This window comes from Trachinotus anak, unplaced genomic scaffold (assembly GCF_046630095.1).
Source record: "Trachinotus anak isolate AG129_WGS33_773 ecotype Australia unplaced genomic scaffold, CSIRO_AGI_Tana_v1 ptg000028l, whole genome shotgun sequence".
NCBI classification, from domain to species: Eukaryota; Metazoa; Chordata; class Actinopteri; order Carangiformes; family Carangidae; genus Trachinotus; species Trachinotus anak.
This window is the reverse complement of record NW_027273879.1, coordinates 20,696,435-20,712,500: the sequence shown is the minus strand read 5'-3', so window position 1 is coordinate 20,712,500 and position 16,066 is coordinate 20,696,435. Positions and strand designations below refer to the sequence as shown.

The 16,066-nt window shown below is 41.2% G+C and overlaps 1 protein-coding gene across 2 annotated transcripts in view; it reads left to right on the top strand.

Moving 5' to 3' along the window:
• The window catches only part of auh (AU RNA binding protein/enoyl-CoA hydratase), a 13,097-nt gene extending 8,675 nt beyond the window's left edge, over positions 1–4,422 (top strand). For both annotated transcript variants that reach the window (XM_071465563.1, XM_071465564.1), the window contains exons 6-10: positions 1,239–1,295; positions 1,558–1,745; positions 1,962–2,012; positions 3,594–3,641; positions 3,896–4,422. In XM_071465563.1, coding sequence (XP_071321664.1) covers positions 1,239–1,295; positions 1,558–1,745; positions 1,962–2,012; positions 3,594–3,641; positions 3,896–3,973 — 422 coding nt within the window. In that variant the 3' untranslated portion in view covers positions 3,974–4,422. The remainder of the gene's footprint in view (positions 1–1,238; positions 1,296–1,557; positions 1,746–1,961; positions 2,013–3,593; positions 3,642–3,895) is intronic.
• Positions 4,423–16,066: the final 11,644 nt, after the last annotated feature.

Genomic DNA, 16,066 nt, shown 5'->3' with positions numbered 1-16,066 from the left:
GTCCCCTGTGGATGGGGGCATTGTCATCCTGGAAGAGACCCCTCCCATCAGGATAGACATGTTTCATCATAAGACAAAGGTGATAGCTCAGAACAGCTTTGAATTATTGATGTGCAGTGACCCCTCCCTCTAAGGGGACAAGTCGACCCGAACCATCTCAGCAAAAGGGATCCCCTCACTGTGGGGGGGTCAAGCATTCAGGCCCGTACCGTTCTCTTGGTGCTCACCTCACATGATCCGCCCACTCGGCAAACATGGTGAAGGACGACTCACCTCCCCAGATCCCTCTCCTCCACCTCTCTGTAGACCAGAGCCTCTGGTTACTGCACTGCTCCACCGCAGCTGTGTGCAACTGTAGACAGTCTGTTCCTGCTGACACTGATCACCTCACAAATCAGATACTTCTGTCGGTACACTCACATGTACACTGTGTACACAGTATACTCAGTGGTGTGTAGTGGTGGCCTGAATCAAACATCGCCATTGTGCACTCACAGGACATGACGATCACATGTGACTGCGATGGCGCCCCTCGGCCAGGTGCTTTGCTCACTTGACTTGAAAATGAACTTTTACTTTCCTGTTTGCTCCCTGTGTCATGTGACACAGGAATTATAGGTGCTAACGATGTGTCCTCCTTTCTCTGCCGTCGTTTTCACAAGTTTCAAAATACGTTGGTCGTCCCCTCCCCTTCCTGTACGTAGGCAAGATGGCGACCGTTGGGGGTGAGAAGTGTCCATCGTTTGACACTCAACATGTATGAGTGTGAGTATGGGAGACCACAATTTGAGATACAGCAGTTGACATCCTCTGTCACCTGAGGAGGAGCTGCTCCTCCGTTTGTCCTACATACCCCATGAATCCATGAGCACCAGTCATCAAATGTCCGACCCTGTTTACTGGCGTCGTTCCCATAGATCTAAATGCAGACGTCACTTCCTATTCAAACACCAACTGGTCGAGCATCTTTGTGACTGAAGCTCCTGAAATACAGGGAACCCTCTTTCAAAGACTGAAGTTCACCAGCTGATGTCGGGGCCACAGATCGAGCCGCCGCTGCCACAGCTGTGCACTCACTGTCCATCTGTACATAGAGAGTCACTTCAAATTGTTTCAGTATTAGTAGAAGGGTGATTATTACAGCCATGTATTAATTATTTTATTTGTATTTTATAATACGTTTACTAGTAGTGTCAGTAAAGTATTTATGTGTAAATAGTGCTCTTTGATCTCTCCAGCAAATACTGCGAAAATGGGACTAGTGGAGACCAAACTTGCAATTATTCCTGGAGCAGGTAAGACTGGATTTCTTTATTTCGTGATACCTGGTTTCAATTTCTGTTACACAAATCCACATTTCACTCTGTTTAAAGGAGTTTTCTCTGCTGGCACACCTGGCTCCCTGTCAGCGTTTGCAGCTTCTTTAACTGCTTTGTGCTTATACTTGAATATGACAACCACTTTCTGCCTCTTACCTTTTCTATGATTGTCGGAGTAGACCGGAGACCTGTGTTATCAGGCCATGTTCCATCCAGGTGTGTGATCTCTCCTGTGCAGGTGGCACACAGCGTCTCCCCAGGGTGATCGGCGTCTCTCTTGCTAAGGAGCTCATCTTTGCTGCCCGGGTGGTGGATGGAACAGAAGCGTATCGTCTGGGCCTCGTCAGTAATTCTGTGGAGCAGAATAAGAGTGGAGACGCCGCCTACCTGCAGGCTCTGCAGCTCGCCCGCGAGATCAACCCTCAGGTAACAGCTCTGACCTCTGTATCAAGGAAGTTTAGACACTGAGGGAGGAACAAAAAGGTGAATTAGTTCAACATGATTTTATGCCAGGACCAATTGCATCATTATATTGTACTGATTCAGAAGAATATACAATAACAGTTTATATCATACACAGCAATTTCTGAAGCTCTTGAACCTGTAAAAAGATGAGTCATGCTCCAACTTCTGACTCCACAGGGCCCCATTGCAATCAGGATGGCAAAACTCGCAATCAACCAGGGGATCGAGGTGAGTCTTGGATTCAGTGCAGTGCAGCTTTTACGGTCTTTTACACTGTGTCCTCTTCACCCCGGGCTCTGCTGGGGGTCGGCAGTCATTTGCAGGTTGTAGTAGACGAGCAGGACAGTGACTGGTACGTTAGTGCCACACTGTCCCATCAAATCAGCAGCAGCTCTTGTTCCAGTGATGTTGCAGCCACAGCAGCAAAGTTGACATGATGTACTGTAATATGCACTGTACTGCACACAGTATGCATTTGATCAACACAAGTTCATCATATCACAATCATATTCACACATGAGCTGTGAGGCCTGAACATATTCACATCTCAAGGTACAACAGTGCATTCCTGTTAATTAACACAGTCAGAAAAATTCACAGTAAAGCTTCTAATGCAGTGATTGATCCTACAGACTCTGAAACATCTCATCAAAAACAGTTGGTTTTTTTTTTGTTTTTAATGCTGGTGATGTTCTGTTGTCTGTCGGTTCGTACATACACGCGTCTGTACATCCGTCTCATTCTCATGAACGTGACCCCTTTAGGGAACTTCTTCAAATTTAGCCCAGACATCCATTTTGGAGTCAAGGATGAACTGATTGGATTTTGGTGGTCAAAGGTCACTGTGAACTCACAAAACACGTTTTTGACCATAACTCACAAATTCATACACTAATTATGACACGATTTAATTCAAATATGTGTAATGAAATGATGACATTTTATATATATAAAAGGTCAAAGGTCAACTTCACTGTGACATTGTAATGCCCTCCAAAAACACTTATTATTCAACACTGTAATTCAGGAAGGAGGTTGTGACCATAGTTCTTGTAACTTGACTGGTTGGTGGAGGGAAACAACGGTGAGGTGGTGATTCTAGTTTCATCATGAAAAAAATTTTCTAAGGGCTTTTTGGATTCGCTGAAGGGCTTTGTACAGTAAATAGACTTTACACGTATTATTCTTTCTTGTGTAGATGTGATACTCTAAAATGTGCCTGATGTGCTACAGAGGCCATATTTCACGTTTGGCCCTTCATTTCTTCCTGCTTCTTCCATTGTTAGGCCATGATTAATGATCACTGTGGGCCCCGGCTCCGGCCCCCGCTCCAGCCCCAACCTTCAAAACCAACAACCTTTTATTTATGCTGTGGTGACTGGTGACTGATGTCCAGTATGTGATTCATGGTTTTTAATTTGCTATTTATTATTATTGTTGTTTATTATTATTATTTTGGTATTCAATGTATTTGGTACTTTAAAGTGTTTAAAGGTGAGAACTTGGTTTTGGCTCTTTCCCTTAACAGCTGTGCAAATGAAACCTTTGACCTCCATCACTTGCTCCCACAGATGAGCTGGTTTAATGAAAAGTTTTATACTGAGATAAAAGCTGTTGTGTGTTGAGATGCTGATGAAGCTCTTCTGATAAAAATCTTATCTGTTTGAGAATTTATATACATTTGCATTCAGGCTGTATATCCTTCATGCTGTGCTGCAGAAACATTATTAATGAGAAATCAGGTCTGAGGAGAAAATCATTTTTATTTGTGTTGTGAGCATTTATTAAGAGATGCCACTTCTCTTTCAGGTGGATTTATCCACAGGTCTGGCCATTGAAGAGGCATGCTACGCCCAGGTGAGAATTCAAACCATTCACTTCACAATTATTTAGTCCAGCTGCTGAGACGAACAACTTTCCTGCTGGAAGCCCTGTGCGTCTTTTTTATATCTAATCCACCATCAACAAACTAAAATGAGTGGACAAAATTTGTGAAGCAACTCTCCATGCAGGGTCTTCCCCAGGAAAGTGGTTTATGGCGAAATGAAGAAATAAAAATAAATGAAGCGGTGCATCTTCTTCAGTACTGACACGTGTGTATTGTCTTTAAGGTGATACCAACGAAAGATCGATTGGAGGGTTTGGCTGCGTTCAAGGAGAAGAGGCGTCCCCACTACAAGGGGGAGTGAGACGACGCTCCATACAGAGACAGTTCTGTCTGCAGCTCCGCTCCTGTTCCACTGCTTCCAACATATTTATGGGTGGCACTGTACACATCAACACATTAACCTGTACAGTATCCAGGAGACTGTTTGACCACAGGACATTAGGGTTGATCCTAGCTGCTGTTTTGGCCAGTGACTTAAATGTTCAAGTGTAAAGCTGGTTATGTCAACTATCACTAAAGCATTTGGAGAAACCAAGTGAATTAACCAAGCATCGGACACAGCTTCCCTGACTAACCAACCAATCCAAGAGCCTTTGAAACGTCCATAAAGTTGTGTGAATGAGTGATGCTTCAGAGAGTTTATTGCTTTTTTACTTTAGTAGAAATGTACTACTGTGTTCATAACACTGATTAACACCAGAGGTGTCTGCATGAAATCATTAAACAACTTGGTTTTTCCCTCCATGTGAACGATGTCCACAGGCCCGAGTTTTGGATTTTAAATTGTTGAATTGGTGGATTTGATGATTACCACCCTGAGGTAGTAACAGAAAAAACACTACAACACAAAAAAACACCATCTATACAATTACCACATTTTTCAATAAATCAAAGCTACTGTTATAAATTACATCAGAACTTTCTACATTTACACCCTCTCGTGTTAGCATAGACTGTAAATAAAAATGGACGTGGACGGTGGCTCTCCCCGTTGCCATCTGGGCAGGGGCAGCTGAGGTGGGCTGAAGGAAGCCTGGTTGCTGAAATACGCCCACCTAGTTTCAATCAGCCAACTTTAGCTATATACTACTCTGCACTAGCTGGCTAACACTGGTCTTGTTTGCAGTAGTAGTATATTAGTATATTTTAAAGATGGACGTCAGCGCAGGCTCTTCTGTGACCCAGGTGTGTAACATACATACACAACACATGAACTGTTTACTATTATTTTCTTCAGCATCAAGGTTCAGTCAGATATTTGAAGGTTAAATTACCCACCATTACTTAGCCCCTCCTCAAAGATTGAGTCTATTAAGATGGATGCTCACGTCTTGTACCTTCTCCACTCCCTACCATTGAAAATAACTGAATGGGAGAAGTTGTCCTAACACAGCTGGATGAGTGAAAAAACAAGAATGAAATAAAAAGTAACGCAAAAGGGAAAGGGGGTCTGGTTTTGCCAAATCTGAAAGATTTGAAAGTTTCTTTGATGTCTCTTTGTAATTCACAGTTCATAGCAAAGTGGAAGGAAAATCTACAGGACCAACACAAGTCATGATAGCAGAGAGTAAACTGACAACCTTAAAGACAAAAACAGCCCTTGGATAAAAGTAGCCCTAAAAACCTGATTATTGGACAACCCACCCTACTTCCTGATCCACAGTACCAGGGGCTGAAGGAGCAACTGGAACAGATGTGGACGGTCCAAAGTGGTCCCAGTGGAAAGGAGGGACTGTGACCCCTAAACTGGGAGAGTGGAAGATACTAAAATCCTCCTAGGAACAGCTAAGATACTGTGCAGAACCCTCAAACACCCAGACCTCTGGTAGATATATGCACATATACTGTACATATATATATATATATATATATATATAAAATATGTGTGTATATACAATATCTGAGTTCATGTCCAGAAGAGTGCAGTCCTATGGGTCTAAATACTTTCTGAACGCACTGTATCTACACTGCTGGTCAAAAGGTTTAGAACACCCCCATTTTTCCTCTTTTTATTTCAATTTGAGGAGTTTCAGTCCAGTGAATGACCTTAGCTGGTACAAAGGTAAGCAGGTAAACTTCCTAAGTTTTAAAAAAATCAAGAATAGGGTTTAATCACCAAAAACTCTTTAAAAAATAATGTAAATATTTATTTTAGAAAACAGGCATTTTTCAGTTGGTTAATTTACAGCTTTCCTGCAGCAGTGGAAGTGAATTAAGACTTGAAAGTTAAAGCAAACAAGGTCGATGATTTGTGACAAACCCTCTGTCTGTAGAAACTGCGTAACTAGACCCTGTGAAGCCTCATTAGGACAACACTGTACTACAGGAAGTAGGACTGTACTCTGCTGTCAGAATAGTGAGAAACAGACCAGTAACAGAGGACGACAGACTGGTTGGTCACAGCTTCATCCTGCAGCAACACCATGAGCCACAACATTAGAGGAACAGAACCAGACGGAGGCCTCACACAATGAAGAGTCAACAGTTTCATCTGAGACATTAGATCACATAAACATCAGTAACAACTGAAAACATGAAGGCATTGCAGGTTATATTAGCATGTGTGTAATTATGTAATATACCTGTGTATGAACGTAAATGTGCATGCATGCATTTAAATGTATAAAGTACATACACGGTGTGTATGAAGCATGTATGTACATGTAAAACTAATAGTTGTCTGTTTACACTCCTGCATGTTTTCAGTTACTGCTCTAACCTCTGTATGACACTGATTGTTCTGTGTCTGTGTAAAGACTTCAGGTTTTATTATTATTTATTTTAACCTCAAGACTGAAATAAAGCTTGATCGACTAGTTCAGTGCACATTAGGTGAAAGATGGTGATGAATGGAAGACCCCGGCTCCAGTCTCCCTGTGGGTGACATCACAGGGGCTGCAGCCATGTTTTACTACAGTCTGTGATTGGGATTTAGTGTTGAGGGTAGAATCATGTCCCCGTCAGCTTGGAGTTGCAGTGCTGGGGTCAGGGTTATCATGAGAATAGAGGTACAGGGTGTGCGCAATCCTGTTGACAGACTGTTGAGCCCCTGGCCGGCGGTTGCGTGCAGGCCTGCCCTGTGGCTTCGTGCTGCTGCACAAAGCCTGACACCAAGCTGCACATCCCCACTGTGGCTGGCCTCCTTCCGGCAGATGTCCACGTCTAAGCCGGGGGGGAATCCCACCACAAGCCAAGGTTGCGTAAAGAAAGACCGGGTCCCCAGTACTGAAGGCCTGCACCCAAGCCACTACTCATGGGAAACGTCGAAGGTGTAACTGTAACGGCATCCATCACAACATATTTGAGTTTTTCTTTTTTAGTTTTTAGTTTATTTTTCTTTAGGAACGGCTTTTGTCACCACAGGTCAGCCCAGTCTGAGAAACTATTCCTCCCAGGACATGTAGAGGCACCGTTTCTCGTTTAACTGTTTCTCAACAGGTGGTTTTGGGCCTCAAATGCTGCTAAAGGTTTTCTCGGTGGTCTTTAGACTGGAGTAAACACTTTCAGACGTTGTAATGTTGACCTCAGTTCAGTTGTGCGTTGTCCTCAGTGACAGGGGCGGTGGAAAAATGCTCATCTCACAATCATTTCAAACTAACGCGAACTAATTTCCATTCCCCTTCAGTCATTTTAACTCATCACAGTAGCGAGAACACAGATGTCACTGAAAACTTTTATGGTGGCTCGGTTCTGTTCGGGTCGTCCAGTGAGCCGTGGCAGGGTCCTGGTACTGCTCATGCTGGCTCACTGACACTGAAGCAGATAAATTGATTTCAGCTGTCATTCATTTTATTATTTACACCTGGGCTTTTGCTCCATAGCTCTTCAGGGAAAAACGGGTTTTTGTGTTGGGGTGAATGTAGACATATCAGAACCTGGACAAACATGGCACACACATGCTCACCGGAATACACTCTGAACGCACTGTATGTACACTACTGGTCAAAAGGTTAAGGACACCCCCATGTTTCAGGTTTCTATTTAGATTTAAGCAGCTCCAGTCCAGTGAACCAGTGAATGACCTTCACTGGTTACAGAGGTGAGCAGGTAAACTGCCCAATGTAAAAAACAGAAAAAGGGCTCAGTTAACCAAAACCTCATTAAAAATAATGCACATTTTCCAGAAAGAAGGCCTTTTTCAGTTGGTTAATTTACAGCTTTCCTGCAGCAGTGGAAGTGAATTGAGACTTAAAAGTTAATGCAAACAGTTACTACAGGTTGATGACTGTACAAAGTGTGTTACTACACCCTGTGAAGCCTCATTAGGACAACACTGTACTACAGGAAGTAGGACTGTACACTGCTGTCAGAATGGAGAGAAACAGAGACACAACATTAGAAGAACAGAACCAGACGGAGGCTGAGACTCAAGTCACTCATTATCTGTATTGACATGTCATTAATAAAGAGTAACAAACATTAAATTATGCAGTTACCCATGTTTGCAAAGTCCTAAATAAAGGCTCACAAATTTCTCATTTTCTAATAAGCCCACAGCAGAGGTTAGTAAGTCACGGTCACTGTATATATGGTTTATTTACCCACTGGGGCAAATCATGCATAGTCACGACAGCTATCTCCATTTCTACGCAGATGACACCCACTTGTGCACCCCCTTAAAACCTTATAGCACAGATGTTTCTTGTCCTTTGTCCTGCAGTGATTACAATCTAAGAGCTTTCAAACAGATTTTAAGATTTTACTGCTTGTTTTTTAAATCCTTGAATGGCCAAAGCTCCTGCCAGTACCTCTGCCATGCTAACCCCTGTGAGCCTGATCACTACCTATGATCCTCCAGCAGGTTCCAACCTGGGCTTTTGTTGTTTGGGTTAACTGTTGGTTTTTGTTGTAACAATTAAAATTAAAATTTTAACGGCTGTAAATCCTAATTGCCGTCAAGATGCACTGCAGCTTTTTTCCCAAAGGGTCATAGGTGAAATGGTCCAGTAGAGTGGACTACCTATTTAAAAAATGACACCATGTCAAAAGTTCATGTTTTCAATTCATGCTTTAATTGATGTAATTCAGAACAAACTGAACAGTGGCTATAATCACCAGTTTTATTTTCTCTGTATATAGGTGAATTTAAAAAGATGATGACGCAGATGATGCAGACTACATGAAATGTGCCATGACCCTACAATGATAATGCAATACTAGTTCATTTGAAATTAACAGGCAAAATCAAAGAGTTGGTTGCAGCCAGGTGTCTCAGAGGTTCAGGTGACACTTTTGTTCCATAATGTAGCAAATAATGAGAGTCATTAGAGCAGGGTCCTAAAACAGCTGTAGAGTGCTCCAGTTATTCCACCCATCACTCCTAAAAAAAGGCAACAGGTGGGACAAAGGCAACAAGTCAACAAGGCAACAAGTGGGATTTTATACACACTTCCTAAAGTCATGGAAAGATTTATTCCATAGAAGATTAAGGAGTAAATTTAGTAAATCCACTCCACTGACATCTGCATTTTGTCATCAGGAAGAAGGTCGATGCAGGAGAGCTCAGTGACGTTATCATATTAGATCTCTAAAAGACATTTCACACTTTTTTGCAATAGCCTTTCATATAAGTTACACAACCATAAAATGGGTTCAGTCCTGTTTTACAGGGGGATATTAAAAGGTGGAGGGTAACTTTAGTCCTAAATGCACTACTTGGCAACAGCTGGTGTGGAAGCATCATGTTCCCTGGTTGTTCGTTTGTTGACATGTGCATACGTCTCGTGGACATATCTCAGTAACGCCTCTACAGAAGTCCTACAAATTTGGAACCAAAGAGCATGTTCACTTGGACTCAAGGATGAACTAATTAGATTTTGGTGGTCAAAATGCAATGTCACAGTGACCTCACAAAACACGCTTTAGGCCTCTTAAATGTGATATCTCAACACCACCCTGAGAAAATTTGTTTAGATTTGTCACAAGCATTCGCTTGGACCTGAGGGTGAATTGATTCGAATTTGTTGGTCAAAGGTCAAAGGTCAAGGTCAGTGTGACCTCACAAAACACAACTCACAAATTCATACACTATTTATGACTCACATAAATAAGGATAAACTGATAAAGTGACAACATTTTATGTCCAAAGGATCAAAGGTCAACTGTGACATCATAATGTTCTGCAAAAACACCTCTGGCCTTTATTCAGTGCTGTAACTCAGGATGGAGAGATTGTGACCAAGGCCATGGCAGCAAAGGCACAAAGAAAACACTGCAGACTGTTTCCAGTGCTAACTCAAAACTTCTTGTTAAGGCTTCAGTTTAGCGTTACTTTGACTCTGCTGCCTCCTGCTGGTGGAGCATCTCAGTTTTACACAGTGGAGTGAAGAATTATTAATTAATAATAATTATTAATCTCAGTCTCAGTTCCAAAATTTTACTATCAATATTTCAGCTTTCTCAGCAGTAAAGATAATTTAACAACAGGAGGCAGCTCAACTCTTCTTATTTTACCAGTTGGGTAAAATAAAGTTTTATGTCCTGCTGCAGTTCTGTTCTGACTGATACAGTGAATTTCCTACACAGGTTTAGTTTTTCTGGTTAATGGCTGATGAATCCATCTTTTGACAAATGTTGTTCTAACTACAACAACAACTACAACTTTATCATGACCCCTCAACCTGCTCCAGATGGTGGTTTATAAAGAAATTTCCTTTTATGGAGTAAATCTGCTTACATGTTTTAAATAGCTGTGGATCTCCAGCACAACTTATTCAGTCATATTTTTTTACTGACATTAATTAATTAGTCACAGTGATGGAATTTATTCATCTGTGAACTGAAAAACTTCTGCTATTGATAACTCCAGGCCCACAGTTGACACACTGCTGTCTGAACTCATCAATCTATCAAACTTTATTTGTAAAGCACTTTTCATACAGCTTAGTGCAGTTCAAAGTGCTTCAGGCAGGCACATCATCCCTAACTTTCCTGTCTCTCTGTCACAGTTGCTGTTATAATAAAGCCAAAAGTTAATAAAGTGTAAGTATGTGAGACATACATGTCAGTGCAAGACCAAGTGCTTTAAACACAAGTAAAAGAATTTAAAAAGCAACAGAAACTGATATCAACCAATGTAAGGACTTTAAAACTGTAAAGCTGTAATGTGTTCTGTCTTTCTGGTACGGTAGCCCTGAGCGCCCAACACACTGCACCTTAAGAAAACACATGCTAATAGACAAAACACACACAAATTCAGAAAATCCATGTAAGTGTGTCTCAGCTGAGTTCATCACTTTTTTGTGTCTCCTGGAAACATTAATGTTGTGTTGTGAGTTTTTGCAGCGTGTTTGTGTGTTTGGTTCAACAAAGTCTTTTCATGGAGTAAATCTGCTTCCATGTTTTAAATAGCTGTGGATCTCCAGCACAACAACTTTGCTCATATTTGTTCAGCGATATTAATTAATTAGTCACAGTGATGGAATTTATTCATCTGTGAGCTCCTGCTGTCGATAATCCCCGGCCCACAGCCGACACACTGCTGTCTGAACTCATCCTCAATCAAACTTTATTTGGATTTGCAGCACATGTTGTCAAACTGAAGATGTTTTCTGAATTTGTTTGTGTTTTGTCTGTTGTGTTCTTCAGTTGCAGGGTGATGGTCAGCAGAGCTCTGACTCTCCTTCTCTGCTCTGTTGCGAACTGTGTTTTAAATCCATATAACATCAGACTTGTTCACTTGCATTTTGAAACAATCTCAGTGTTGAGGCAGAGTCACACAGTGTGTACACAAGATGCAATATGTACATGAACATTAGGGGCAGTGTAAGGGCAGTATGGGGTGAGACTTGGAAGCTACACAGTATGATGCAAAGCCGTGTGTGTGTGTGTGTGTGTAATGAGGTTTTTATTGGACTTTATCATTTGTAACCCACAAAGGGGAGTTCATACATCTTTCCCTATCCACAAACATACAACACATGTAACTATATATATATATATATATATATATATACACACACACACACACACACACACACACACACATATATATATATGTATATATGTATTTTATGGATCCATTTGTACACATGAAACAGGTTTTGCACATTTGTGACTCACTTCCTCTCACTTTGTGGGCGACATGACTCTTCCCTCCTATTTGTTTGTGGATTTTTGTCCCCTTCATACCACAGCTGATCTTGTTTAGTGTTTCTTTTTAACGTGTTAATTGGCTAAAGATGGATCCTATTTAGTTGATTGATGATTTATGTTAGACTTATTTCAAAGAGATCTTTTTGTTTGCCATGTTTTGTCGTTTTAGTTCTGATCACTCTCTCTCTCTGAGGTGATATCCTGGGATCAGCACTGTCATGGAGGCTCACACATGAGAGTTGTTGACAAGGGCCTGGTGTGTTCACTCAGCCTTGCTGGGGCAAACCAAGTGGACTGAGGAGAAAGAACAATACAGAGCTTTTGCAAGTGTGCATAACTTACTCTTCAAACATGTATTTTAATTTCACATGAAAATGATAATGATTTCACGGATTTAAATCGTCTCACTACAAAAATACATATGTGAGTGATATTTACACATTTGTGGATCCATTTGTACACATGAAACAGGTTTTGCACATTTGTGCATCACTTCCTGTCAGTGTGTGGGCACATGTGACATTTGTGACTTCCTTCAGTTTTTTTTTAATGTAATTTTGATTACAGCTGATCTGTAGAAAAAAAACCTTTTTGACGCACTTCCTGCCGTTCCAGCATTTATTAAACAGATGTAGTGCCTCAGACTTACACAAAGGGTTCCCACTGTACTGTAGCTTTACTATTGTCCTTCACTTGTAAGAGGATAAAAGTGTCTGCCACATGAGTAAATGTAAATGTATGGTAATGTAAAAGTGAGGTGCAGTTACTACAAACACCAGCAGGTGGAGTCGTGAGCTGATGGAGCTACAGTCTGTGCTAGAAAAGGATAAAACAAGCTTCCACCTTGAATCTGATCCAGACAACAGCAGAGCATCCTGGCCTCAGTGTCCTTACTTACTGGTATTACCTACATTTAGCTAACTTTGTGTTAGCTGTGGTACTTGTGTATAAGCCAGCTCACAAAGGAGATTTTCGTAGGTTTTGCTGGGTTTGCGGTTTACTTACCAGAGAGCTTCATTCATCATCGTGTTTACACTACAACAGGTTATAAAACGTCCCCTGAGCAACTACTTCTGACTCAGTATTGGAAAGTGACAAGATGGGCCAACCAGGCCAGGGCCAGTAGAACAGAAGCAAAACAAGAGGTTGCTTTCCACCACTGGAGACAGTTGTTGGTGAGTGAAGAAATGAGGTTTGATGCTGAACTCACAGCGTTCCTTTTGCACGTTTTCTTCTTTACTACAGTTAAACTCACAAAAAGTTCCTTTACAGAAGTTCAGATACTATGTAAATACATATACTGATAACTGTAAACTAGGCCAAGTTTGACATACTATCATAATTACAATTATTATATTATGAAAGTTCTTATACTACTGCTATTACATTACTTTCATATTATTACTACTTAATCTGCTTACGTTCCTTCGACAACTGTTGCTAAACCATTGGGGCCCCGGCAGATGATGAGACCATGGTTCCACCAGACATGGCTTGCTTGACTGCAGCGTATTGCTAACTTTGGTTTGCAGGATATTTAGATATCTGATGTCACACATAAGAAAGATAATGGAAAGAATGGAAAGATTAGTATATTATCTGGAGAGCAGACCTCATCAGAGTGGATATGTGAAGGGTAGAGGAACCATGGACCGGTTATATGTCTGGAAACAGGTTGAGGAAGTTGATAAAGACTCAGTAACAGCATGCAATGGCTTCAAGTGTGAGGCTGCTGGCGGAACTGCTGTGAGATGTAGCTGACAGGGATGGGGGGTCTCAGATATGGTAATGACCCAAAACACAAATTAAGTAAAATGATTGTGGTGAACTTTTAGTTTGTGCATTAATGATTGATGGTGTTGCAAAATAATTTTAAGCACTAACAGAAAGATGTACTTTCTTCTCTCCGGTTGTAGTCTCTCCAAACCTGCTTGAGAAATGTGTGCAGTTCAGAGTGGGCTGGAATAAAGCCGAGCAGAGCAGCTTCCCAAAGTCTTCAACCTGCTTCCACCTGCTTAAACTCCCGGGACTTTACAAAGAATGCAATATCTTTGAAAGAGACTAATGACGGGTGTTACAGCCACAATAGAATAATTTGGCTCACAATTATTCCACAACATATAGAGAGGACGCCACACCCCCAGTTCAAGTAAAGAAATTGATTGATACTGAAAACACAATAAAACTTAAACAAAAAAAAAAAAAAAAGGCTGGCCGAAAGGAACAAAAGGAATGGAGAGGGCCTGAGCCAGCCTAACCTAAAACATGCAATAACCTCCATCCCCCAAACCTACAGAACAAACAAAAAAGACAACAGGTCTGTAGGCTGCTCACTTGTGTCAGAGAAAGACCCCTTTACTCCAGCTTCACTTCAGTCGTCTGTGGTAGGCAGGGCCTGAGGAAACGGGAGAAAAAACAGAAGGAGGGAAGCGTGCTGTAACAGGACAGGATATTGTGTATATTTCATTTACCTAAACAATTGTATAGCTAATTGTATAGCTCATGCTCTCGTGCTGAATCACTCAGCCTAACTGTTCCAGTGCAAAACCCAAAACAGTAATAGACCTTTTCATTGAGACATTGTGACTTGCAAAAATAAGAAAATAACATGATGATAATGGCTGCATTCCATTTAGATGAGCCAGTTCCAGCACTCTGGTATTCTGCATACTGGAATGCAGCCAGTGTTAGTGTTATTAGACACACCTGTGCTTTTCCTGCTTTGACTTTGGACTCAAAATGTCTGCCATGAGACGAGTCTTTCTGTGTAACAGGAGGCAGCGGCAGGTTGTTGAGCCGCCTGATTCAGAATGTGTCTGTCTCCAGCGTCTGAGCTCAAGGCTTCAAAAGCAGAAATCTTGACAACAGGACAGTTGTTTCTTGCACAAGGCTGTTACATAACCATAGGAATTAGACATGTCCGTACCTTCGAAGTGGTTTCATACATTTCAACAGACCTAACTTTCTTAATTCAGGAAGTTTGGTCAAGACTATGTTGTTCAGTGCAGTGAGAATTTTATCCAAAGACAGCTGTGAAGTATAAACCCTGGCTGTCCTGCCATTTCTCACTGATTTGAATTTCACTGTGACCATAACAAGTGAATTTGTTAGGCAAATATGATCATTGGTATCACAGCTGGTATAAACATATCATTAACTATCACTTCTGCATTTAGCTTGAACCTTTTACACTGTACAGCTTATGAATCAGGGTCTGATGGCGCTCTCTCCACTTCCTGCTTCATCAGTGAGCACTGCAGCTGAACTTCAAGGACCTCAACATCTGGCTGTCGATGACCACATGGTCCAGTCCGGTCTCCTCCATACTCCATGTCACCCTGCATGTAATTGCAGGATATGTGGTTAAAGAAACTCCATTTGGTTCCTGGATCTCAGGCTACTTTAAAAGCTAAATTATTCAGTACAGATGAGCAGTACAGGACTCTGTAACGGTCTATCCCTGCATTAACAATTGCAGCTCTGTAGTTGTGCAACATCAGATAAAGTGGAGGACCGTTATACAAAACAGAATAAATTCAAACCTGCTGGGATGTGTGTTCATCAATCAGAGGGACCAAACCAGTCATTTCACTGTAATAGTTTCTGCCATTAGTTTTGCTGCCAATACTAAGCCTGTGTACTTTTACTTAATATGGGGTTTTTCATGCAGAACTTTGACTTGTAGTGGAGCACACTGTTGGGATGGCCCCACAGACAGCTGAAGTGGTAAATGAGTCATTACTGCCCATGATCTGGGGGCTCTGTAGTAAAAGGATGTATTCAATAAAGCACTTACTGATAACTCTTAAAGTTATGTCACGATTATAATTTATAAACAGCCTGTTCTTATATAGATTATGACAATAACTTATTGACTTCTCTTTGTTAGAGATGGTGTGAAGGAGCCAACCAGGAGCCAGACAACCTGTCAGACTGGTCAAGTTTTACAGAATGAATTTGTGTTTTTTGTTTGTGTGGTTTTTAAAAAATATTATTCAGTAAATTCTATGCTTAAATATATTAAATAAAATCTAATTAAAATCCCATGTACTGTCAATAATACTTGGAGAATTTGTGTAGGACTTTGAATAGTATATTGTGGTGACTGGAGTGGCAGCGTTACTGTTACTGAGTCTGAACACTTTTCAAATGCACTGTATGCTTACTTCAGGTAATATTATCCGGGAGTGCCACATAAAAAAACTAGTTCATGTATTTGTTACCTCTAGACTGAACTGCTGTAATTATTAATTATCAGAATCCCAGTCACTCAGCCGATCCAAAATGCAGGATGAGTGCT